Genomic DNA, 23,793 nt, shown 5'->3' with positions numbered 1-23,793 from the left:
TTTACTCTACCTGTGCCCTATAAATGGAACAACAAAGCCTGGATGACAGCACATCTGTTTACAGCATGGTTTACTGAATATTTTAAGCCCACTGTTGAGACCTACTTCTCAGAAAAAAATATTCCTTTCAAAATCTTACTGTTCATTGACAATGATTCTGGCCACCCTAAAGCTCTGATGGAGATGCACAAGGAGATGAATGTTGTTTTCATTCCTGCTAACGCAACATCCATTCTGCAGCCCATGGATCAAAGAGTAATTTTAACTGTAAAGTCTTATGATTTGAGAAATACATTTCATAAGGCTATAGCTGCCATAGGTAGTGATTCTTCTGATGGATCTGGGCAAAGTAAATTGAAAACCTTCTAGAAAGGATTTACTATTGTGGATGCCATTAAAAAAATTGCAATTCATTGGAGGAAATAAAAATATCATCATTAACAGGAGTTTGGAAGAAGTTGATTCCAATTCTCGTGGATGACTCTGAGGGGTTCAAGACTTCAGTGTTGGAGATAACTGCAGATGTAGAGGAAATAGCAATCAAACTAGAATTAGAAGTGGAGCCTAAATCTGTGACTGAATTGCTGCAATTTCACGATAAACCTTGAATGGCTGAGGAGTTGTTTCTTATGCGTGAACAAAGAAAGTGGTTTCTTGAAATGGAATCTACTCCTGATAAAGATGCTGTGAAAGTTGTTGAAATGACAACAAAGGACTTAGAACATCCCATAAACTTAGTTGATAATGCAGTGGCAGGGCTTGAGGGATTAACTTCAATGCTGAAAAGATTCTAATGTGGGTAAAATGCTACCAAACAGCATCACATGCTACAGAGAAAACTTTTGTGAAAAGAAGAGTCAGTGGGGTGGCAAGCTTCATTGTTGTCCTATTTTAAGAAATTGCCACAGCCACCCCAACCTTCAACAAGCACCACCCACACTGAGGCAAGACTCTCCACCTGCAAAAAGATTGTGACTCATTGAAGGCTCAGATGATTGTTAGCACTTTTTAGTATTTTAAGTTAACGTATGTACCTTTTTAGAGAAAATACTATTGCATGTTTAACAGGCTCCAGTATAGTGTAAATATAACTTTTATATGCACTGAGAAACCAAGAAATTTGTGTGACTCACTTTATTGTGATATTTGTTTTATTGCAGTCATCAAAAACCAAATCCACAATATCTCTGAGATATGCCTATACCAAATTTATTTTAAATAAATTTTAGAGAATTCTATGCTATAAAAATAGAGACAGCAGAATAATGAACATCAGTGTACCCATCACTCAGTTTCAATATTTCATATTATACCAATCATAGAGCTGATTTCTTCTTTCTGTGTGTGGGTTTAAAAAAAAACCTGTGACATAAAATTTACCATCTTCACCATTTTTAAGTGTTACACTTCGGTAATGTTAAGCATATTCACGTATTGTAAAAGAGATCTTCAGAAGTTTTTCATCTTGCAAATCTGAAACTCTATACCCATTAAACAGTAACTCCTTATTCCCTCCCCTTGCCTGCCCCTAGCAAACACCATTAGACTTTCTGTTATTATGAATTTGACTCCTTTAGATACCTCATGCAAGTAGAATCTTACATATTTGTCTCTCTGTGACTGGCTTGTTTCACTTAGCATAGTGTCTTCAAGGTCTATCCATGTTGTAGCATGAGGCAGGATTTCCTTCCTTTTCAAGGCTGAATAATATTCCATCGTATGGGTAGGCCACCTTTTGTTAATTTATTCATCCCTGTGTGGATAGGTCACTTCCACCTCTTGGCTATTGTGAATAGCCTAGAACATGGGTGTCCAAATATCTCTTTGAGACCCTGATTTCAATTCTTTTGCATACATACACAGAGGTGGGATGGCTGGATTATATGGGAGTGCTAATTTTAATTCTTTGAGGAATGTCTGTACTGTTTTCCATAGGGTTTACATTATTTTACACTGTTGCATCCTACCAACAGTGCAAAGGGGTTCTAATTCTCATTCTTTTCTGGGTTTTTTGATAGTAGCCATCCAACAGGTATGAGGTTTGGATTTTCATTTATCCACTGATTAGGGATTGAGCATCTTTTCCTATGCTTCTTGGCCATTTTGCATATCTTTGAAGAAATATCTATTTAAGTCCTTTGCTTGCTTTTTAATTGTTATTTGATTTTTTGTTATTAAGTTGTGATTTCTTCTTCCTTAGAGATGTAAAGATTTTCTGTCTTGTTTTGCTTTTAACCATAAAAATTGAAAAAGAAAAAAATGACTAGATTGCTGTAATGGAGATCCAGATACTTATACAGAGCTGGTTTCTAATGTAAGCTAGATAGAATTAATGGGTGAATTTGAACTATCCATATAGTCAATGTAAATCATCATTCAGACAACAAACATTTCCTGACAACCTTCTCAGCCAGTCCTCCTGAAGGCATTGGGATATGAGTGTGGAAAAGGCAAGGCCTCTGCCTTCAAGGATCTCACAACAATTCAGAAAAAGAGGCAGGGATTTTTGTCTGATTTTTAAAAACCACCTTTATTGAGATATACTTCACATACTATACAATCCATCCACTTAAAATATGCAATGCAATAGGTTTCGTATATTACATTATTAATTTTTAAATTTATGGTAAAATATTAATAGCATAACATTTACCATTTTAACTATTTTTAAAGTGTTGTCTGATCTTTTAATCAAAGGATTGTTTCTCTGTGTCAGGGTGCCTGCTGCCTACTAGGCCTATGGAGTCTTCTAAGAGAAGCTTCCCTCTGCTGATGGGATGATGGCTGGATGTAGTCAGATGGCCACATCCGGACCCCACGACCCAATCTTGTCCTGCCTGCTTCATACAAAGCCATACACAGGTGCCCCAGCTAGGGGGAGCTGTGGAGCACAAGACTTCTGGGCGTGCACTCCAATGGCTGCTGGCCAGCAGTCTTCAAGGTGGTTGAGTTCTTCCTGCCGCATAGGCTTGGCAGTCAAGTGCTCCTCTTGGGTGGCTTGTGAGAAAAGGTAAATGCATTAGCCGTTATTCCTGGCTCGCTCGTTCCCTTCAGTTGAAGGATAAATACCAAAGGGAAGCTGGTGAGATATCTGAACATGCCCCTCCATCATTTAGTCACTAATCATCAATTACTTGTTTAAATTTAATAATTATTTGGGTTTTTGGCCAAATTACTCATTAACATGAATGAGTTTATTTGTTCGAGCATCGAAAAATCCCAAAAGGCACCTGGTGGAAAGCCTTCTTCCCACTCCTAACTCTTATCTGCCAACTCCCCATCCCTTTCAGCCGGGAACCAGGGTTATTAGATTTGTCTTTTGCTTTTATTACTTTTTCCTTTCAGACATCTTAAAGCATTTACAAGCCAATACAAATGTGTATTCTTCTCCTCTCTTCTTTTATCATAAATAGTACCATATTATATACATTCTTCTGCATCTTGCATTTTTCACTTAATATATTTGGAGAGATTTCATGCTACTTTTTTATTATCACAAATAACAAGAAATCAAGACTCCTGATGGGAAGAATTTTTGCAAAGTATTTAGTTAGTACCTGATAACTAACATGTGAGTTAATTACAATCAGTGTCTACAGAGTACACCGAAATTTACACCTAGGTAATTTACAGCCTAAATTACCTAGTCACTTAAATGGAAAGAGACCTCATTTCTACCTGAATTATCTAGGCAATTGTGGTTGATTAAAGTGGAACTAAAAATACATGAATCTTCCCCATTTCCCATTAGGGAAAAACTCTGGATCTTGGTCCCAACTTCTCTTCAAAATCAGCATAACTGGATTGTGGCTTGAATTGATTTGCCAATGTTTCAAATGTAAGGCAATGCTCAGAAAGATGAGAAATGGCTCAGTGGGAACCATTTTGTATTCTAGACCACCAATAGAACAATGAAGAGTAAATAAAGAGCCCCTGAAATGTGAAAACCATTTACCGGAATGCAAGGTTGTGGCAGATTTTGAATTAGTAGATCAGCTCCCCAAGAAAAACCACATCATTAATCAAAAATGAAAAAAAATTCTCCTTTCAAGAGTGATATATATTGTGAGAAACTGGACTCAACTTGAAAATTCATCTAGTCACTGTAGCTGGGCTATTCCTGAGCAAAGCTCTTGATGACCAGCCAGCCAGTGCCCAGGACACACCGTGAAGGTGAATGGAATTAATTGCATCTGAGGAAACAATGGGAGTACAGAGATGGGTTACTAAGGATTAAAAGGGACTAAATTTAATATACCTCAACTGATAATACTTTCCTTTTGACCTTACGTGGGAAAATAAAACAAGGTGAGAAAATGGGAAAATTGCATTTTGGTGAAAATATTTCATGTATAGCAGCAGTCCCCAACCTTTCTGGCGCTAGAGACCAGTTTTGTGGAAGACAACTTTTGCACAGGCTGGGGAGGGGGATGGTTTTTGGATAATCATAAAACTCACCATAAGGTAGAATCAGTGGGAGCCCTGTTTGCCTGCAACTAGATAGTCCCACCGGGGGTTGATGGGAGGCAGTGACAGATCATCAGGCATTAGATTCTCATAAGATGCATGCAGTCTAGATCCCTCACGTGCAGAGTTCACAATAGGGTTCATGCTCCCATGAGAATCTTACGTCACACTGATCTGACAGGAAGCGGAGCTCAGTGGGTAATGTGAGCAATATAGAGTGGCTGCAAATACAGTGGCTGTAAATACAAATGAAGCTTCGCTGGTTCACCCGCCACTCACCTCCTGCTGTGTGGCCAGTTCCTAACAGGCCAAGAACCTGTACTGGTCCATGGCCTGGGGGTTGGGGACCCCTGATATACAGGTCTCTGTGGTGACATTCACCATCACCCTGTTAAATCTTCCTCTCCTTATTAAATTATCATCCAAGTCAGTCCACCAGCTATCTCATCCCTCCCTCCTTCACTCATCGCATCTCAGCCCTCAATCCTTTTAAATTGGATACCCACTTTAGTGCTAGTGAAACAAACAGGCTGCACATAGTCGAGTGCCTCCTAGTCCAGCACAGACTCCACTCCCGAAGATGATGAATGGAATCTGCTACCTTGGCCTTCAGGCTCTGTCATGCTCAAGAATTCACAGAACTTTAATATTTTTCCCAGATGTCTCATAATTGTGCCAATTTAATCTTTTAAAAATAATCTATATTTTATTTCCTTAATCCCATTAACGGATTTATGACTTAACATTTCGTCAATAGCACAGACTCGTGGGGTTTTTGCCAGAGAAAGCAAGTTTAGTCACTGGAAGTTGTCTGTTGCAACATTTATTCTTAAACCTCAAGTAAGCAGGACTGGTGGAGAGATTTTGTGTGTGCCTGGGGAGGAATTCATTTGTGCCACTTGCCCCAAAGCCATGTCACAGCTCCAGCAAGGAGAACACAGGGGTTTGTGAGCACATTGTTTTTGGAGAAGGATAACGTGGCAGGAGTTTGTTATTTAATAACCAGTTGCCTTCTGAGCTGGAGAGTTAATCACTACCATTAAGTACTGATCACTCCAGGTGAGAAGATGAGAACAGTTCCACATTTGCAAAAGTTTGGAAGTCAAAAAGCTAATAGGCTAATGCCATCGAAATTTGTCAAGAATGCTGTTTTCCCTTCTGATTGCATTTGAGCTTCATTACCTTGCTTTTCCGTGAAGTTCTTTTTTTCTAAATGGAAATTAAAATAAAACAACTAGATCCCGGGGAACTGCCCCTTTTCAGATTTTATCTGTCTATCATATTTGAAATTTTTTACAATAAGCCCATATGATTTTTGTAATTAGAAAAAGCAATTGACATTCCTTAAAACAAAGAAAACTTTTGTTTTTTCATTCTTGTTTTTGTCTGGCTCAGCCTTCTGTGGCTCACAGAAGTAGCTCGAGGTTTAAGGATGTTTATTCAATTGTGATAAACAACAGTAGATTTTTGTTTGTGCTTTCTGACTCTATGAAAGACGAGATACATGAAGGCCGTTTCCAAGTAAGACAGCAAAATTAGAAGCAACAAAGAAGGTGGAGATGAAACGGTCATCATTTCTATTCTACTAAGCATTTGTCTTCAGTTTGTCTTTCAGTTCCCCAAAGCCATTCTGCACACTTTGCCAGGAATCAGCTTTGGCTTTAAAAGCCAGAGACATTAATACACGGAGTGGGAGTGGTGTGGCTCTATGACACTGCCACTCAACCTTGCTGGCAGTTTTAGTCACCCGGGGAGCTTTACAAAACACTGATATCTGTGTCCACCCCCAGAGATTCGGACGCCATCACTCTGGATGTGGGCCAGGTGATTCTATTGTGTAGTCAAAGTCAAGAACCTTCACTGGTCTCCTCCCCTTTCTACCCTCTGCTGCTGCCAAAGCCCTCCTTTTTAAAGTGTGGTCCAGGGACTCACAGCACCAGCAACACCTGGGAGCTTGATAGAAACGCAGAATTTCAGACTCCGGCCCATAACTTCTAAATCAGAATCTATATTTTAATAAGGTCCCCAGGTGTACTGTGTGCACATTAAACTTTAACCTTCATAGCTCTTGCCCGGACTCATCCAGTCTCCAGAGGGATCTTCTGTTCTCTATTCTCTCCCATTTCAAAGCAATCTCCATATTGAAGTGATCCAGAATAAGCCACTGCGGCATAAAAGTTATTTTGAGCTGAAGGCATTTGAGTTTCCAAAATCCCTTATCTACCTAAAAGAAGAGCCTCCACAAAACCCAAAAAACTAAATTGTCATAAATTCCCTCCCCAGGAGCAACTCTAATCCCTACTCCCTGTGAACCAAAAAGCATCTGAGACACGTATAAATTTGGTAACTTTATTTTGCCAAGGGTAAGTTCCCCCCCCCTTGACACAGCCCCAGGAGGTCCTGCAGATACATGCTCAAGATGGTTGGGGTACAGTTTGCTTTTATGCATGTTAGGGAGACATGAGACATCAATCAATACATGTAAGGTTTACATTGGTTTGATCTGGAAGGGTGGGACAACTCAAAAGGAGCAGGGCACTTCCGGGTCATAGGTAGATTTAAATATATTCTGATTGGCAATTGGTTGAAAAAGCTATTGTCAGTAGAAAGGAATATATGGGTTAAGATAAAGGGTTGTGGAGATCAAGGTTTTATTGTGCAGCCTCCAGGTAGCAGGCTTCAGGGAGAATAGATTGTAAATGTTTCTTATTAGACTTACAGTCCATATTGATGGTAATGCTGGAGGGGTATAGTTAAGCATGTTTGACCCTCAGTTCCCGTCATGGCCTGAACTGGGGGGCTGGGAGGCCTTTGAATTTTATTTTTGGTTTACATCCCAAACAAACTTCACAAAACCATCATATCTCTCATCTTTTCTCCCAAGAGCATATTTATTTTTCCAAAAAGACAATTGTTTTTCCATAAGTGACCCTTCTCCCCTTCGTCTAAGAAGTCATTTCTCCCAGAGGTGCCCCTTCCCCTGTTAAGATGATACATAAGCCCCAAATTCTAACTGCTTCCTTGGGTCACATTTCTCTGTGAACTCCCACACATACGTATGTAATTAAATCTGAGGGTTCTTTTCTCTCGCTATGTTGTCTTTTTTTTTTTTTCAGTTTAATTTTCAGGCCCTCAATAGAAAACCTAAGAGAGTAGAGGAAAAGAGTTCCCTCCCTAAAACTGTGCACATGATCACATCACATGCATGCTGATACGGACAGGAAGCAGAAGGGTGTTTCCCCGGCAAAGGCCCTGCCCCCAAGTCTGGAAACCACGGCCCTAAATGGGAACAGGCTTTCCTGTTTTCACGCTCAAATGTTGCCTTCTCCAAGACCACTCTGGCTCACCACACCCCTATCGTGTGTCCATATAAACCCCAAGCTCCATGAGCAGAAAAAAAGAAGAGCAGAAGAGCTGCAGGGCAGTGAGGCAGAGAAGGAGAGAGGAGAACGGCTGGAGATGGACTGGAAGATTATCTTCCCCCTGGAGTCCATCTCCTTTCCAGCTCCCCATCCATCCCGCTGAGAGCCACCTCCATTGCTCAATAAAATCACCACATTCACCATCCTCCAAGTCCGAGTGATCTCATTCTTCCTGGATGCCGGGCAAAGACCTAGGTACTAAGAAGGTAGGGTATAAAAGGCTGTCACCCTGACTCTCCACTGAGCTGGTTTAACACTTAGCCATTTGTCAACAGCAACTGCTAAGAGCATTAACTGTAACACACTCTAGATGCTACCATGGGGCCAGAGCCCAAAAGCGCTCACCCTGGCTCCTGCACCTGCCTGTCTGCGTGCTCCCTCTCCAGAAAAGGGTTTGAGCACACCACGGGCCAAGCAAATGAGCCACACCCCTATTGCAAGTCCTGCAAAGGGGTCAAGGAACTCTCTCGTTTCAATGCCTATAGGATAAATTATATAAACTCCTTAACATGGCAACAAGACCACTCAAAACTAGGCTCCAGCACACCTCTCTAGACATATGATGTGTTCCGGGCTCATTGAAACTTGGCCCGTCAGACATGTTCAAACCTAGACATTAAAGCCCTTTCATGAATCTGTGCCTTTGCACAGACCGTTCCCTCTCGTCTGTTTTTCTCTCTCTTCTCCCTTGGTGATCACTGACTCTTCAAGACCAGCTTTAATGTTGTCCCATCCAGTATAGCTTTCTCTATTTTCTTCTACAAAAGGGTTCCCAATGCCCCCAGTCTGTGACCCTAGCACCTAGCATAGTACCTAGTACATAGGAGGTACTAAAAAAAAAATGTATTTGAATAAATGGATGGATGGGTAGATGCACTAAAACCCTTGTTTCCCAAATCTCTTCATTTACAATATTCAAAAATATTTAAACGTTGGTTCTACCCTTAGTTCCAAACAAGAAGAACCTCTGTCCTAGGTTCTGAAATTCTGAGGGTTCTGCATATCACAAATACACACAATGAATGTTTTAAAAAATACACAGGGGCCGGGTGCAGTGGCTCACGCCTGTAATCCCAGCACTTTGGGAGGCTGAGGAGGGCGGATCACAAGGTCAGGAGATCGAGACCATCTTGGCTAACACGGTGAAACCCTGTCTCTACTAAAAATACAAAAAATAGCCAGGTGTGGTGGCGTGCGCCTGTAGTCCCAGCTACTCGGGAGGCTGAGGCAGGAGAATGACATGAACCCAGGAGGCGCAGCTTGCAGTGAACTGAGATCACACCACTGCACTCCAGCCTGGGCGACAGAGTGAGACCCCATCTCAAAAAAAAAAAAAAAAACATACACAGGTGAGCCAGGCACGGTGGCTCACACCTGTAATCCCAGCACTTTGGGATGCCTTTGGGATGCCGAGGTGGGCGAATCACAAGGTCAGGAGTTCAAAACCAACCTGGCCAATATGGTGAAACCCCATCTCTACTAAAAATACAAAAAATAGCCAGGTGTGGTGTCGTGTGCCTGTAGTCCCAGCTACTCGGGAGGCTGAGGCAGAAGAATCGCTTGAACTCGGGAGGCAGAGGTTGCAGTGAGCTGAGATCATGCCACTGCACTCCAGCCTGAGTGACAGAGCAAGAATCCATCTCAAAAAATACACAGGTGACTCTGTCCCATGGGATCTGACAGGTAATGCTGGCATAGTGCCACCTGCCACCTTAAACATTTACTCAGGTGACTAACATAGCTGAGGTCCCAGGGAAACACTTTTCTACATCTCTTGCTCTATTCCTTGAAACAAAAAGTAACTGAGCCTGAATGCCACAAAGGTTTGTGAGTTGTACCTGCACGTGTCAAAAACAGACACTGCTTCAGAATCAGGGAGGACCTGAGCAGTAGAAGTGCTTAGGTAAGATAAATCACTAATTAATTACCTTATCAACTCCATCTTCTGAGATCAGGCAAACAAAATAGACTCTCACATAATGAAGCATTTTTTCTCTGTGGTGCTGAGAGTCTATTTTCTTCTGTCTCTTCATATTCTAATTTGTGGCCCAGAAGTCCTGAAGAATTAGTGCATAATTTGCAACAGTTGCATCTAATACCTGAAGAATATTTTTCAACAGTTAAATAATTCATATTACTCTTAAATTTGCATGTATGTGGATCTAGCTGTGACATGCATGAAGCCTGGTACCGACTCCTACATGCACAACTAGATGGCCATTGAACACCGGAACTGGAAATAATCCTGTCATCATAAACTATTCAATAAGATAGAGCTAAATTTTCAAAACTCAATTAAAAATTTTATTTCTTAAAAATGTCTCATTTTTTATATTTGTTGATGCTGTTTTTTCTTTAATTTTAAAATTTAACATCTCTTAAAAGTAATATTTAAAAATATAAAAATAACATTTCTTGTGACATTTGCTTTTTATTTTATTTTTTCACATTTGCTTTTTAATACAAATATATTTAAATTGTTTTTTCTTAAAAGACAATTGCATTCTATTTTTGGTGTTTAAATGACCGAGAATAAATATAAGGCAAGATCATGACAGGAATAAAAATAGTAGAACTCAAAAAGAAAAAAACTAAAAAGAAAAAAATCCTATAATACATTCAAAGAAATGGCTTGCTTAAATTTTGTAAAACTGATATAATAAAAGTGAGAAGTCTTATACAAAAGCATGAGGCACATAAAATTTGCTAGTAAGACATTACAACTGCTACATTTAATAAAGTTTTAATTATGAATCAAGGCAAGATAAATGAGCAAGAAAATGATTCTCATCAAATTCACAACTTCAAGAGGTCGATGAAATCCCTGGAACCTCACATTCTTCAGTACATGAAGATTTAATTAGTGCTCAGAGCAATGAGAATGAAAAAGAGGATTGTTCATAACCAATTCACAACTCAGGAGTGCAACTCCGGCCTGCCCTTTAGAAGGGGAAAAAGAACTTCTAGAGACAGGTTTTCATATTTCAAAGTGAAACTTGAACTTTTTGATTATACGGGTTGCGTGATTCACACCAATTTTCCAGATGAGTTTTGGCCAAATAAGTTATTTTTGACCAGAAACATTTGGATTTTTAATTAAAATAACACAAAATGTCATTCACACACATAAAAAAAATACACATGCAAATACTAGAAATTTAAAAATAGGCCAAACCCCCAATAATATTCAACAATGATAAGTGCACAGCAGTTTAGAACATTGTTGTGATGTTCTGAAAAAAAAATTAGGGGTCCAATATGTAACCAAGAGTAATGATGCTTTTCACAGTATTAACAAGCACCATATTCACAGAAGCAGTAAAAGAATTCTAGGTTTAATAGAAGTAACTCCAATTTTTATGCTAGAATGGCCAAAAATGTAACATGAATAAAAGTAATAAAACAATCACTATCTAGGATGAATAATTCAAAATGAGATTACTAATTTAGTAGGTAACAGAGTGAGAGAATAAATCATACATAACACACAAAAGTAAGTAAATATTACTCAATGCAATTAGATGGTAACAGGGACAAAGATCATGTTGAACAACTAACATTTATGATATGTATTGTTGAAGAATAAAACAAGAACATATTACATTGTCTCCACACCTAGAAGTACAGGTTTTGATTTAAATGAGGAACTGGAAAGATAACTTGCAATTTTAGGAATTAAGTTAAAAGATTGTGAAGCTAAGTCTATGAAAATGGCAGGAACATACTTGGTAAAGGAAAAGGTGTATAGGCCAGAATTTTGGCCGAAAATTCAGCAGCATCCACCGTAAAGCCCATAGTGTAAATCTGTTGCTAGGACACGTGGTCTCAATTTGACCTGTGGTGATGCAACTTTCTGAACAATTAAGCAAGTCTGAAGGGTAGTTTCTGGACCCACCCAAAGAGGGAACATCTTCATGAAATATATATCCAATCTGACCTTACAAGCTCTTTCAGCATATGATGGGAATGCCAACTAAATGCTGTTCAAGGAATTAGATTTCATTTAAACAAGACAGGAGAAGAGTTAGGCAAAGTAACAGAAGATCTACAAAAAAAGTGCATGAATAGAAAATTAAATTTACTTCGAATTTGCACTATCTATAATCTTTTTGTATACATTGTTGCTTGCTCTCAATTATATTATCAGAAGCTTTCAAAAGAAAAAATAATTTAAGTGTGGCTACCTCATTTTTTAAATATCAAAATGAATTTTTTGAAATTTTAAAGAAAGAGCTTTGTAAATCAAAAGAAAATACATGGAAAATGTGTGACATTCCAATAAAATGTAAAGAAATTAGAACAAGGAAACAAAAATAATTGAGTCACTGTGAAGAAGAACTACATAAAAATAATTCCCAAATGAATTTTCCTTAGATAATTTTGGGGGTACTGTGGATCAAGGAAGAGTCTTAGTTGAGGAGGGATATGAAAAAATTGAGCAATTTACTGACATTTTCAGCTTTCTTCATAATATCCCAGCATTGAAAAATTTGAAAGAAGAAATTGAGAAATATTAAATCAATGTAGACACTGCTTTAAGAGACGGCTAAAATTGCTAAATACGTGATTATTGTATACACGACAAAATTATAATAATTTATAACATTTTCTGCAATAATTTATCATATGTGATTCTATTATAATATGTGAACGTGATATGTAAAATTCATGGTCTATTTTGGCATCTAAGTATTACTGGAAGAAGTTTATTGATGACTCTAGCAGCTACTGCTTCAAATTTGAAGTTAATAAAAAACTAAGAACTATGATAACTCAAGAAATGTTGTCTAATTTGGCATTATTCCATGTGACATGTAAATTATATGGAGATCTTTATTATAACAAGATAATTAGTGATTTTACTGAAATAAAAATGAGAAATATAAATTTTATGGAATAAGTATATAATTTATGAGTTATGCATCTCAGTTTTATTACCAATCCATCACCGAGCCATCAGTAAAATGCTTAAACATACACAATAATAATTAAATTTAGATATCTTTGAAATTCTGCCAACTTTCTGTCATGTCCAAACTACAAACATATTTTTACCATATTTAACACATTTGTTTTTAGCATACACTCATGTGCTGGGCCCCACCAATGTCAGGAGTTGGCCTTCTTGTACCCAGCGACAGACATTTCAAGCCAGGCTCATCCACTGTCGCTCCTGGAACTTTTGCAACACTTTCATTTCTCTTCACCCTTTGGTTTTAACTCAGCAGCCGAGAGGAAGTGGGGGTTAGGGGGGCACCATGCATTGTACTTCCCTGCAGACCCCCAGGGGCTGGGGCTGCTGAGGGGCTGCTCAGCACCTGCCCCGACTCCTCTGCTGCCCTCCTGCCTGCTGATGGCTCCTGCCAGAAGCCCCGTGTAGCAGGATGTTGTTGGGAGTATGGCCACCACCACCACCTACCTCCCATGTGGACCGCTTGTGTCACCCAAGAGGGCTTCCCTCGCTCCCCAGCCTCGGTTCAGTAATCCCAGGGACCCCATGCGTACCTCCAGAAGTGTAGCTGTGTGCTCCAAGCCCAGTGACTGACAGCTCCCCCGAATGCCATGGCTGCCGTGAGGGAGGAGTGGCTTCCCCAAGCTTCCCCAAGGTGGGCCCTGCAGCCAGCGTTCAGCCTTGGTGTCTTGCCCTGGCTCCCCACATCTACGGGTTTGGGACCTTCCCTTCTTATTGATTTTCTGTCACTGCTGTAACAGATTCCCACAGACTTACTGGCTTAAAACAACACAAATGTATCATCTCACAGTTCCAGAGGGTGGAAGTCCAAACCGGGTCTCCCTGAGCGAGGGTCATGGTGTTGGCAGGACTGCTTCCTTCTGGGGCCTCGAGGGTGCATCTGTGCTCTTGGCTTTTCAGGCTTCTAGAAACTGCTTCATTCCTTGGCAGTGGCCCCTCCCTGGATCTTCAAAACCAGCACTGGCAGGTTGAGTCATTCCCATGTCACCTGACGGTGGCTCTTTCCTGCCTCCCTCTTCTACTGACGGGGACCCCTCTGATGACTTTGGGAGCACCTAGATGATCCAGGAAACTCTCCCCATAGAACTCTGAGGGAACGGTTGGCAACCGTAATTCCATCTGCAACCTTCATTGTCCTGTGTCATAGCATATTCACAGGCTCTAGGGACTGGGTTGTGACATCTTCAAGGGGCCATTATTCCACCTCCCACACCTTCCCAACCCTGGCTGTGCTGGCCCTGACTGAGAGGAGGGGGCTTCCACTTCTGTCACCTGGCAAAGGAACCTCCACAGCCCAAGAATATTAACACTTACCGGGCGCCGGGCATGGGCCTTACGTGTTTTATGTAATTCAATCCTCCCAACAAACGTGTGAGGTAAGTAAAATAATTCCCACCACTGTACAGGTGAGGAAACGGAGACATGGAAGGACTTGGTAGCGAGACTAAGGCCCCATAGCTAGGAATGGACGATGCTGAGATTTAAGGCAAAACACGGATTCCTACAGATTGATTGCGGTGGCCGTTCATCAGGGAACGGATGTTTATTGCCCACCTCCTAGTGCCAGGCGTAGTGCCCAGCTGGGGACACAGAACAGGGAACAGCACCGATATGACCTCTGCTTCTCTGTAGGGAGGATTTCTCCCACACCGAGAACTCGGCTCTAGAATTGGATAGGGGCGAAGGTGATGGTGGGCCGAAAGGGAGGAGTGGGGACAGGCAAGCTTCTCCCACCCTGCAGTCTCCCTTCCTCCATTTCGTCCTGTGTATAGCAGCCAGGGTTGTTCTTAAACCCAGACCTGACAATTCTCCGCTGAAAAACCTTTCATGTCGCTCCACTGCTCTCACCAGAAAGACCACACTCAGGCCGAGCACAGTGGCTCCCCCCTGAAATCCCAGCACTTTGGGAGGTGGAGGCAAGAGGATTGCTTGAGCTCAGAAGTTCAAGACCACCCTGAGCAACACAATGAGATCTCATCTCAAAACTTTTTAAAAAATTAGCCAGGCATGGTGGTGCATGCTAGTAGTCCTAACTATGTGAGAGGATTGGTTAAGCCCAGAAGTTCAAGGCTGCAGTAAGCTCTGATGGCGCCACTGCACTCCAGCCTGGGCAACTGAGTGAGATCTGGTGTAAAAAAAACAAAAACAAAACAAAACAAAAAAGCCCTCTTAAACCTAGCTTACAAATCTTTAAACATGAGGCCTGCCCACCTCCCCAACCCATTCTCTCATCTTTCGAGACTCCTCTGCCCACACTCTATGCCCCAGCCATCCTGAAGCCCCTTTCTTCCACGTCTGGCCTCTAGGCCTTTGAACATGCTGTTTCCTCAACCAAGGCTGCCTTTCGTGCTTCCCCTACCTCTCACTGCCTTTGCCATCTCCTCCCTTACCTCCTACTCCCCATCAGGACTTGGCTCAGAGCCATTCCCACCTAACTCCTTCAATGGGTGGCAACCCGCTAGAGACTCCATTTTCCTATCCCACACTTGCCACTTCCTCGTCTTTGTTTGTGACCGGACTGCAAGTTCCTTGAGGTCAGGGGCTACCCGTCTAATTTGGTGTTGTACTGCCAGTGCCTGACACGGTGCCTGGCTTATGATGCTCAGAATATTTTTGTGGGTGGCTAGATGGATAAATGGATGGGTGCACGAATGGACAGACTGGTGCCTCAATTTTCCTGCCTCAACCTCTTAATCCACTGCTACATCAGAGCCAGCCCTGCACCCCAGCCTTCAACGTGAGCAGTTCCTCCTCTCTGTAGCTCCAGCCCCAGCCTGGACCTATCTTTCAGAGCCACAATACTAAGAGACAGTTCCTGAGTCTTGGATGACCACGTGAGTACCTCCACTTGGTAACTGTGGAGGAGCCATGGCACACCCATCTTTCATGGAGCTGGGGCCTGCCCACCTCCTCCCTGGGCCAGCCACACCGTGCCCCCAGTTCTTGAGTCCCTCTGGGTCCTTCCTGCTCCCCTGACTCCTGGATCATTCTGCCTGAAGGACAGTCAGGACAATGCAAAGTTCAGACATGCTCTTGCTGCATGGGATGGGCCCTGCATGTGTAAAGAGCTGTGTGTTTTTCTGTAGAGGACTCACAGCGTCTACACCGGACAGTTTCTGTTTGCACGACATTGAGTAAACTTCACATCCATCGGGGCAGTTACCCTTTGGGATTACTGATGAGGGGACTCCTTTTGAGATGCTCTCAAACAACTCCAAAAGATGCTCTGTCAGGGGCAGAGTGGTCCTATCTGACTTTTAGGGTTTATACATTTACTCTGAGAGTGAAACAACAGGACAAACATCATCTCACTGGCTTAAGAGGGCAAACAAAAAAGACCATTAGACAGATCATTCTTCCTGCCAGGGAGACAGCCCTATTAATACCTGTGACCACACAGGCAAGCAGAATAAGAGGATTTCTCCATAGCTGGAAATTTATTTTTCCAAGAATACTGAATAAATCCTGGCGGTGACTAACCAGCTAGGCTAAGACAAAAGGTCCTTTTCTTCCCAACTAATACACATGCTATTAGTCAGGACTCTGGGGAATGGGTGACAGAAACTTGCTACCAAAGAGCTCACACTGTGAGGAGGGGTGCATTAGTTCTCAAGCCTGGATGAGGAATGGACTGGGTCCTCACCAGCTCATAGAACTCTTGTCTCCTGTCTGGTTCTTCTTGTGGGTCCGTTGCTGTCATTCTTTCCTGTGAGGAAGAGGAAGGACGTATAACCATGAGTAGCTGTGTGCTTAAATCCTTGTAGTTCAGCAATCAGAGAGGAAAGGGGGCCTTATTCTCCCCGCCCAAGCTTTAAAAACACCCCAGAGAAGAATTTAGTGAGACTTAGCCTGAGCCCTAGGCCCATCCATGAACTGGAGCAAGGGAATGGGATGTCGTTACTGGCTCAGTTGGGTCTATCTCTCCAACTGGAAGGATGGGGTACAATGAGGGGCAGCCCTCAGCAGAAGCACAGGGTTGAAACCAGGCAGGAGGTTTTCCAGGAGGTCTCAGGTGCTCTTCTGCATGGACAAAACAGTAAATATCAGGCTGGGTGCAGTGGCTCAAGCCTGTAATTCCAGCACTTTGGGCAGTGGAGGCAGGAGGATTGCTTGAGCCCAGGAGTTGGAGACCAGCCTGGGAAACATGGCGAAACCCTCTCTCTACTAAAAATACAAAAAATTAGCCAGGCATGGTGGCGCACGCTTGTAATCCCAGCTGCTCAGAAGGCTTGAGGTGAGAGCATCACTTTAGCCTGGGAGGCAGAGGTTGCATTGAGCTGAGATTGCACCAGTGCACACCAGCCTGGGGTACAGAGTGAGACTCTGTCTCAAAAAAAGAACACACACAAAAAAATTGAATATAAGTATTCATTATTTTAAATCATAAAAAATAATTTAAAATGTGGAGTGAAAACATCACCCATAATCCTGTCATCTCCAAACAACTGTAATTAACACGATAGAGTATTTCCTCCAAGTCTTTTTTCTCCAGGCACATGTACGTGTTTAATATAGTCCTGCCATATTGTATAGACAATTTTGCATCCTGCTCTTTTTACTTAAAATTATAACAGAAGGATTTTCTCATGTTATTTCCTTTGACTCTGTTCCCTGCACAATTCACTTCCTTTCCTACTCAGCTCTTTGGCAGAAAAAGTTTGTAGATTGCACAAATAACTGGAAGGAGTACTGACTTTTTTTGGTTTCCAGGGGAATGTGAGCAAAGAGAGGAGAAAGAAAGATTAAAAAGGGCAGGTCTTGGTGACCCTCACAGGGCTGCTGAAATAAACAAATGTCATATTCTATGAGAGCATGCCTTGAAATGGCTATATTTATCAGCATTATAGTCATTAATCATTAAATTTATTTTTCCCCATTTTTTAAATAACTGAGTCCACTGGACAGCCTTGAACACTAGTGGAGGGGGGTGCTCTCCTGCCACAGCCCACTGCAGGGAAAGAGTAATTTCCCAGAGAACCTATGGATTTACTGTGGGTTGTGGGCGATAACAGGTTTTCTAAAAGCACTTTCTGCTACAGGTGAGGAGAGGATGCTGTTCTGAGAGCTGCTGATAATACGTGGATCCAAACCCACAGGCTTGAGCTGCTTAATTGAAATTCACATCAAAATGGAATTCTGGTTTAGCTCAACTTGACTACTATCGATGATGAAAATAAATCCCTGGGTCACACAAGGATAGTGATTGAGTAGAGCTTGTTTGCTGGCACAGGAATGACATTTCCACTGGAATTAAATTGTCGTCAGTTAACAGAACTGAATTTTCTGTCATTCTTTGACTTGAATTTTCTTTTTTCCCAAGATAATGTGGACAGGACCCAGGTATTTTCAATGACTCAGAAAAGAGTTCATTTGACTATGGGCTTACCCAGCTTTAAGCAGGCTCTGCTGTCCCTGAAGAACAGAGCCAAGGGAAGGTGGGGTACCTTGTCATCCCTCCTCCTCTCATTTTCCATCCTGTCTGTCCAGTACATAAACATTCTGTGGCTCTACCTCTAGAATCTCCTCTGCTACGCCCATGGCCAGATCACCCCATCTCATGCCTAGACTACTGTGGTCCCTTCAGCCATTATCCCCACAGGAGTGAGAGCAACCTTTCAAAAACCAAACCCTCCTGTGCCAATCCCCTGCTCACAGCCCTCAGTGGCTTCTTGTTGCCCTGACACCAAAACCCTCATTTGCAGCCCTGCTGATGGACTCCCTTTCTGACCCACCTCTACCTTTCCCCACATGCTGTGCCCTGGTCGCCCATGCCTCCTTCCTAGTTCTTGAAGCCCCCAAACAGGTTTCTGCCTGAGGGCCTTGGCACATGCTCATGCCTCTGTTTCCTCCCCAACTCATTACACAAAGGACTCCTGATTTTTCAGATATTGACTCAAAAATGCCTTCCTTGGTGAGGCTTCCCTGAATAGCTTCTGCTTTACTTCATTTCTGGCACACTCATTCTTGGAAAGAAGCTTGCCGTATTAGTCCGTTCTCACGCTGCTATAAATAACTGCCTGAGACTGGGTACTTTATAAAGAAAAGAGGCTTGATTCACAGTTCCTTATGGCTGGGAAGGCCTCAGGAAACTTACAATCGTGGTGAAAGAGGAAGCAAACACGTCCTTCTTCACAAGGCAGCAGGAAGGAAAAATGCAGCGGGAAGGGGGGCAAAGCCCCTCATAAAACCACCAGGTCTCAGGAGAATTCACTGACTACCATGAGAACAGCATGGTGGAACTGCCCCCACGGTCTAATCACCTCCCATGAAGCCCCTCACCCAACACGTGGGGATTACAATTTGGATTACAATTCAAGATGAGATTTTGGGTGGGGACACAGCCAAATCATGTCACTTGCTTTCTCATTCCTGCATTCCCATCTTCTTGCTCTGATTTGGTTTGGATTGGTGTCCCTGCCCAAATTTCATGTCGAATTGTAATTCCCATTGTTCGAGGAGGGTCATGATGGGAGGTGATTGGATCATGGGGGTGGATTTCCTCCTTGCTGTTCTCATGATAGTGAGTGAATTCTCGTGAGACCTGGTTGTTTAAAAGTGTGTGGCACCTTCCCTTTTGTTCTTTTCCTCCTTCTCTGGCCATGTAAGACATGCCTGCTTCCCCTTCACCTTCCACCATGATTGTAAGTTTCCTGAGGCCTCCCCAGCCATGCTTCCTGTACAGCCTGTGGAACTGTGAGGAAATTAAACCTCCTTGCTTTATAAATTACCTAGTCTCAGGTAGTACTTCAGCACAATGTGAAAATGGACTAATACAGTCTCCCCAATTTGAAGTAAGCTTCTTGAAAACAAGAATGTTGTTAGATCTTGGTCAACATGATTTAGAAAGTACCTGTTGGGTACTTAATAAATATTAGTTGAATAAAGGATTGAATGAACATGCAATTCTGAAAAGGCATGGTCTGTATTATTAGACATGGAAGAGGATATTTTGGAGTATCAGCTTCTCTCCAACCAATGGTTGCTTGGTTTTTACCACTAGTTTCTTGCACATTGGACTTGTCTTTAAGCCATGAAAGGATCCCTTTAACATTCATTAAAGTCAGACAAGTGAAAGTCTTATTTCTAGTATAGGAAAGCAAAAGCACAACTCTAACTAAAATGTCAAGTGCCCTAAGGTGTGAAAAATATTTAAAAACTCTCCATTTGCTCTTTTGTGGTAGTACCCTTTGTCAAAAGCTTTTCTCCAGTTTTATTCATGCCTGATAAATGCAAGAGGAGAGTTTTCCCAGAATACCATAAAATACACCCAGCTAGACAGGCCTATGAGATTTAAGTGGCTTCCTGCCTGTGCCAGTGCCTGGAGGGGTAAAGGAGAGGAAAGAAATCTTTGAGCTTGAAGACTGCTGGAGGGAAGAAAAGAGAAAACATAAACTTAGGTCCCAGAAGCTTCTGAGAGGGAAGGGATCAGACCCCAGACCCTTGTCACCAAGGGCCCACATTACTGAAGCCCTCTAGGTGGGCTGGCTGGTCCTGGTCAAAGTCCAATGACCAGAAAGGGTGCAAGCTTCTACTGGCCTTAGCCTCCCACTTCCAGTTACAGGCCCCATCCCTCTGACCATGGGTAGGGAAATGACCCATCCTGGCCCAGTCATAATCTTCCATCACCCTGACTACCATGATTGGCATAGGGATGGTCACATGACCCAACCAGGCCCATTAGAGTCCTTCCCTGGGACTTTCCTGCCTGGAGCTGGAAGGGAAGAGTCCTCTATCATGTCTAAAGAACTCAGCCCAGAGTGGCCTGAGATGGAGCACCCTGAAGAAAGCCCACTTGCTATCAGAGAGAGTGAAAAAACCAGCAGACACAGACAAAGGAGTCCCAGGGACATTTGTATTCACAGCAGAAGGTGTTGGTGCCCACTCCATAGCCCTGGTCCACCTGAGTTCTCTAGCAGCAGCAGCCAAGGGACAGCTTCCCTCCCATCTCAAGTCCCCACAAGTTTCCCCTCTGCCTGAGGCCTTTCTCCACCTTGTTCTGGCTCTGATGCAACCAGGCACACCCCAAACAGGGAGATTTAGGTTCCCAGGAACAACCCTCAGTCGGGGAAGGGAGTTGATTGACAAACACTCCCAGCCTCTCGTTCTAGTACCGAGAAGATTCTGAGGCTGATGTGATGGCTTCTCAGAGGGTCCCTGCCGGAAAGGCCCTGTTGCCCCTAGCATAACTCACCACTCAGGCACATCTTCCTGGGTAACTCATCCTCCCAGGCACATCCTCCTGGGCAACTCGCCCCTCGGGCACATCCTCCTGGGCAACACGCCCCTCAGGCACATCCTCCTGGGTAACTCCCCACTCGGGCATATCCTCCTGGGTATTCTCAATTTCCTATCCCACTTTTCCCCCACGTCCTTACAAGGACTTTCTGGAAACACCTTTTAAGTAAACTACCTGCACTCACCTACTTGTCTTGGAGTCAGCTTTTAGGGAACCCAAACTAATCAGGAATGGCCTGTCTGTGGGTCTTCCCTAAAGCCAGTTCAGTCTCTGCCTTTTTCCCCCCTAAGGTCGTGTGATTGAATTAAATCCTATCATTCTCAAACAAAGAATCATGAAACAGAGAAGGTGTGTAAGTCACTCAACCCTGGGATTTTGAGAGAAGTGGTCACTGGGGGATGTAGGGTGGTAGTCTCTCAACCTTATCTGAGCTCACACCTCCCAACCCATGGAAATAATTGAGGCCCAGACGCCATGAACTGGGCATATCCCTGTAGAAGGTAGGTAACTGTCTGTCCTCCCACCCAAAGGAGCCTGCAGTTGAGCAGAGTTTGGCTTCAGCCGCAGAGGCAGCAGTGAGAGGAGAAGGCTGAGCTCCACTCATACAAGGCCACAGTGACGCATGGTCTTCAGGGGTAAGCAGGGGCTCTCACCAGACCTCGGGGACGGGGTGGTTTTCCCAACTCAGCCAGCTGGAGGAAGCGAACCTGAGCGCCTTCCCATGGCAAGGCCAAGGGAGTGAGAAAGCCAAGGAACATGCTCAGAGAAATGGCCAGCAGCATCCCGCAGGGGTGGGGTGGAGTGGTGCCCTCAGGGAGGGCTGGCAGCCTGTATCCTAACTGCTGCATCATCCCTAAGAAGAACCATGACTTTCACCTCAGTGATGTCTAGCTGTAAAGCACTTTCACTCCCATAATTTAACTGTATCTTCTTAACCTTAAATTCTAGACTGCAAATTTTCTGCACGTTTCACAAAGGAGGAAGTTCAGGCTCTGGAAGGTGAGGTGGCTGCCAGCTCCACAGGGCCAGGGTGCATCCCTAAAAAGAGACAATTTCCCCGGTCTCAAGAGCATGGTCATGTCTTTCAAATGCACATACCTAACTTTGAGTTTGGTTCCTCCATTCTGCTGCGTGCATGCCTACAGATCCAAAATGGTGGCCAAGTGCACTGGATTTTATCATTTATTTGAGTGAACTTGACGGCTTACTTAGCTGCTTAAAAGTTTAGAGAGTGATTCAGTGGCATACACCTAAAGGCACCAATTTGTCATTTGTTCATTCAGACAATCAATAAATAAACCTCAGGAATTTACATGGATTAAGGGCCCAAAGTCTTCTTGAAGTGGTATTTTTCAGTGCTTATTTCACTTTGGGTTGCTAGGAGATAAATTGGTTTTTTAAAAAAGGCAATTTGCATAAAGACCAGGAAAGCATTTTAATAATGTCAATATATAGCCAAATGGACTAAAGTGCTAAAGTGACAATTTTTCACTAGATAATTAAGCCTCCAAATTTAAATGTTATAAAAGAGATATAGTTGTATTCCATGGAGATCTATTCCACTTAGTAGCTAATTATTTCTCAAGAACAACACTGAGTCATGTTGGACATCTTCTTGCTAATCTAATAATATTAACAAACTGGGAGATGGTCCTATCCTACCACACAATCAGAAATGCAAAACTGCTAGGATTTTAATTGCAGAATTGTGGGAAATTTATTCTTCTAATCACTAGCACAAATCTGACAATCTGTCCAGCAGCCAGGAACTAAATTGAAGTTTACTTTCCCTGATACATACGTTGTAAATTTCACTAATTTGAATGGGTGGAGAGGAAGAGTGTCTCAGTTCAGTAGTTCTACTATAACAAAATCTCCGAGACTGGGTAACTTATAAACAACAGAAATTTATTTCTCACAGTTCTGGAGGCTGGAAGTCCAAAATTAAGGTGCCTGCAAGTTCAATGTCTGGTAAGGGCATGGTCTGTGTTTTCAAGATGGAGCCTCCTGCTGTGTCCTCCTCCAGAGGGAATGAATGCTGTGTTTTTGCATAGCAGAAAGAGTGGAAGAACCAAAGATTCTTTTTGTTTTGAATGCTGGATGGATCCTCTTTTGTAAGGTATTAATCTCATTCATGAGGGCAGAGTCTTCACGACTTAAGCACCTCCTAAAGGCAGAACTTCTCCATAGTATCATACCGGCAATTGAATTTCAGCATGTGAATTGTAGAGGACACACTCAGACTCTAGCAAAGAGCTCATCTATTTTGGTTAAAAATAACGGCTGTAGTACTTATGTAATACTTTTAAAATGTTTTCCTTCAAGTCCAAATAGAATCTTGAGTCTGGCACAAAATAATTATATAAACGTTAGCCATTATTATTGTCTCAATATAGATACATAGACTTTAAAACAGCATGGTAGATCATTTGCAAAGAGTCTGCTCATTCTTCCCAGCCATGTACTCCAGCCTTTTCATCCTGTGACTTTACCGCTTCTCCCATCCAGACAGGCAGAAAAGATATCTCTCCCCACCCAACCCCCAAATCTGTCAGGCCTGTGACTTGCTTTGAACAACAGGTTGTGGAGGGAGTGACACTGTGGGAGCTTAGAGCAGGCCTCAGAGACTTCAAAGCTTCCACTCCTGTCCTCTTCGAGCTGCTGCCACTATGCAAAAAAAGTCCCAGCTGGCACTG

The 23,793-nt window shown here is 42.7% G+C and overlaps 1 protein-coding gene across 1 annotated transcript in view; it reads right to left on the bottom strand.

The window, feature by feature from the left end:
- Positions 1 to 16,214: 16,214 nt before the first annotated feature.
- Positions 16,215 to 23,793, bottom strand: part of TEX36 (testis expressed 36) — a 99,469-nt gene continuing 91,890 nt past the window's right edge. Inside the window, exon 4 of the mRNA XM_030805688.1 lies at positions 16,215 to 16,567. Coding sequence (XP_030661548.1) covers positions 16,442 to 16,567 — 126 coding nt within the window. The 3' untranslated portion in view covers positions 16,215 to 16,441. The remainder of the gene's footprint in view (positions 16,568 to 23,793) is intronic.

The sequence above is a fragment of the Nomascus leucogenys genome, chromosome 3, assembly GCF_006542625.1.
Source record: "Nomascus leucogenys isolate Asia chromosome 3, Asia_NLE_v1, whole genome shotgun sequence".
Classification (NCBI taxonomy): Eukaryota; Metazoa; Chordata; class Mammalia; order Primates; family Hylobatidae; genus Nomascus; species Nomascus leucogenys.
The sequence above is the reverse complement of the archived record's forward strand: the minus strand, read 5'-3'. Positions and strand labels throughout refer to the sequence as shown.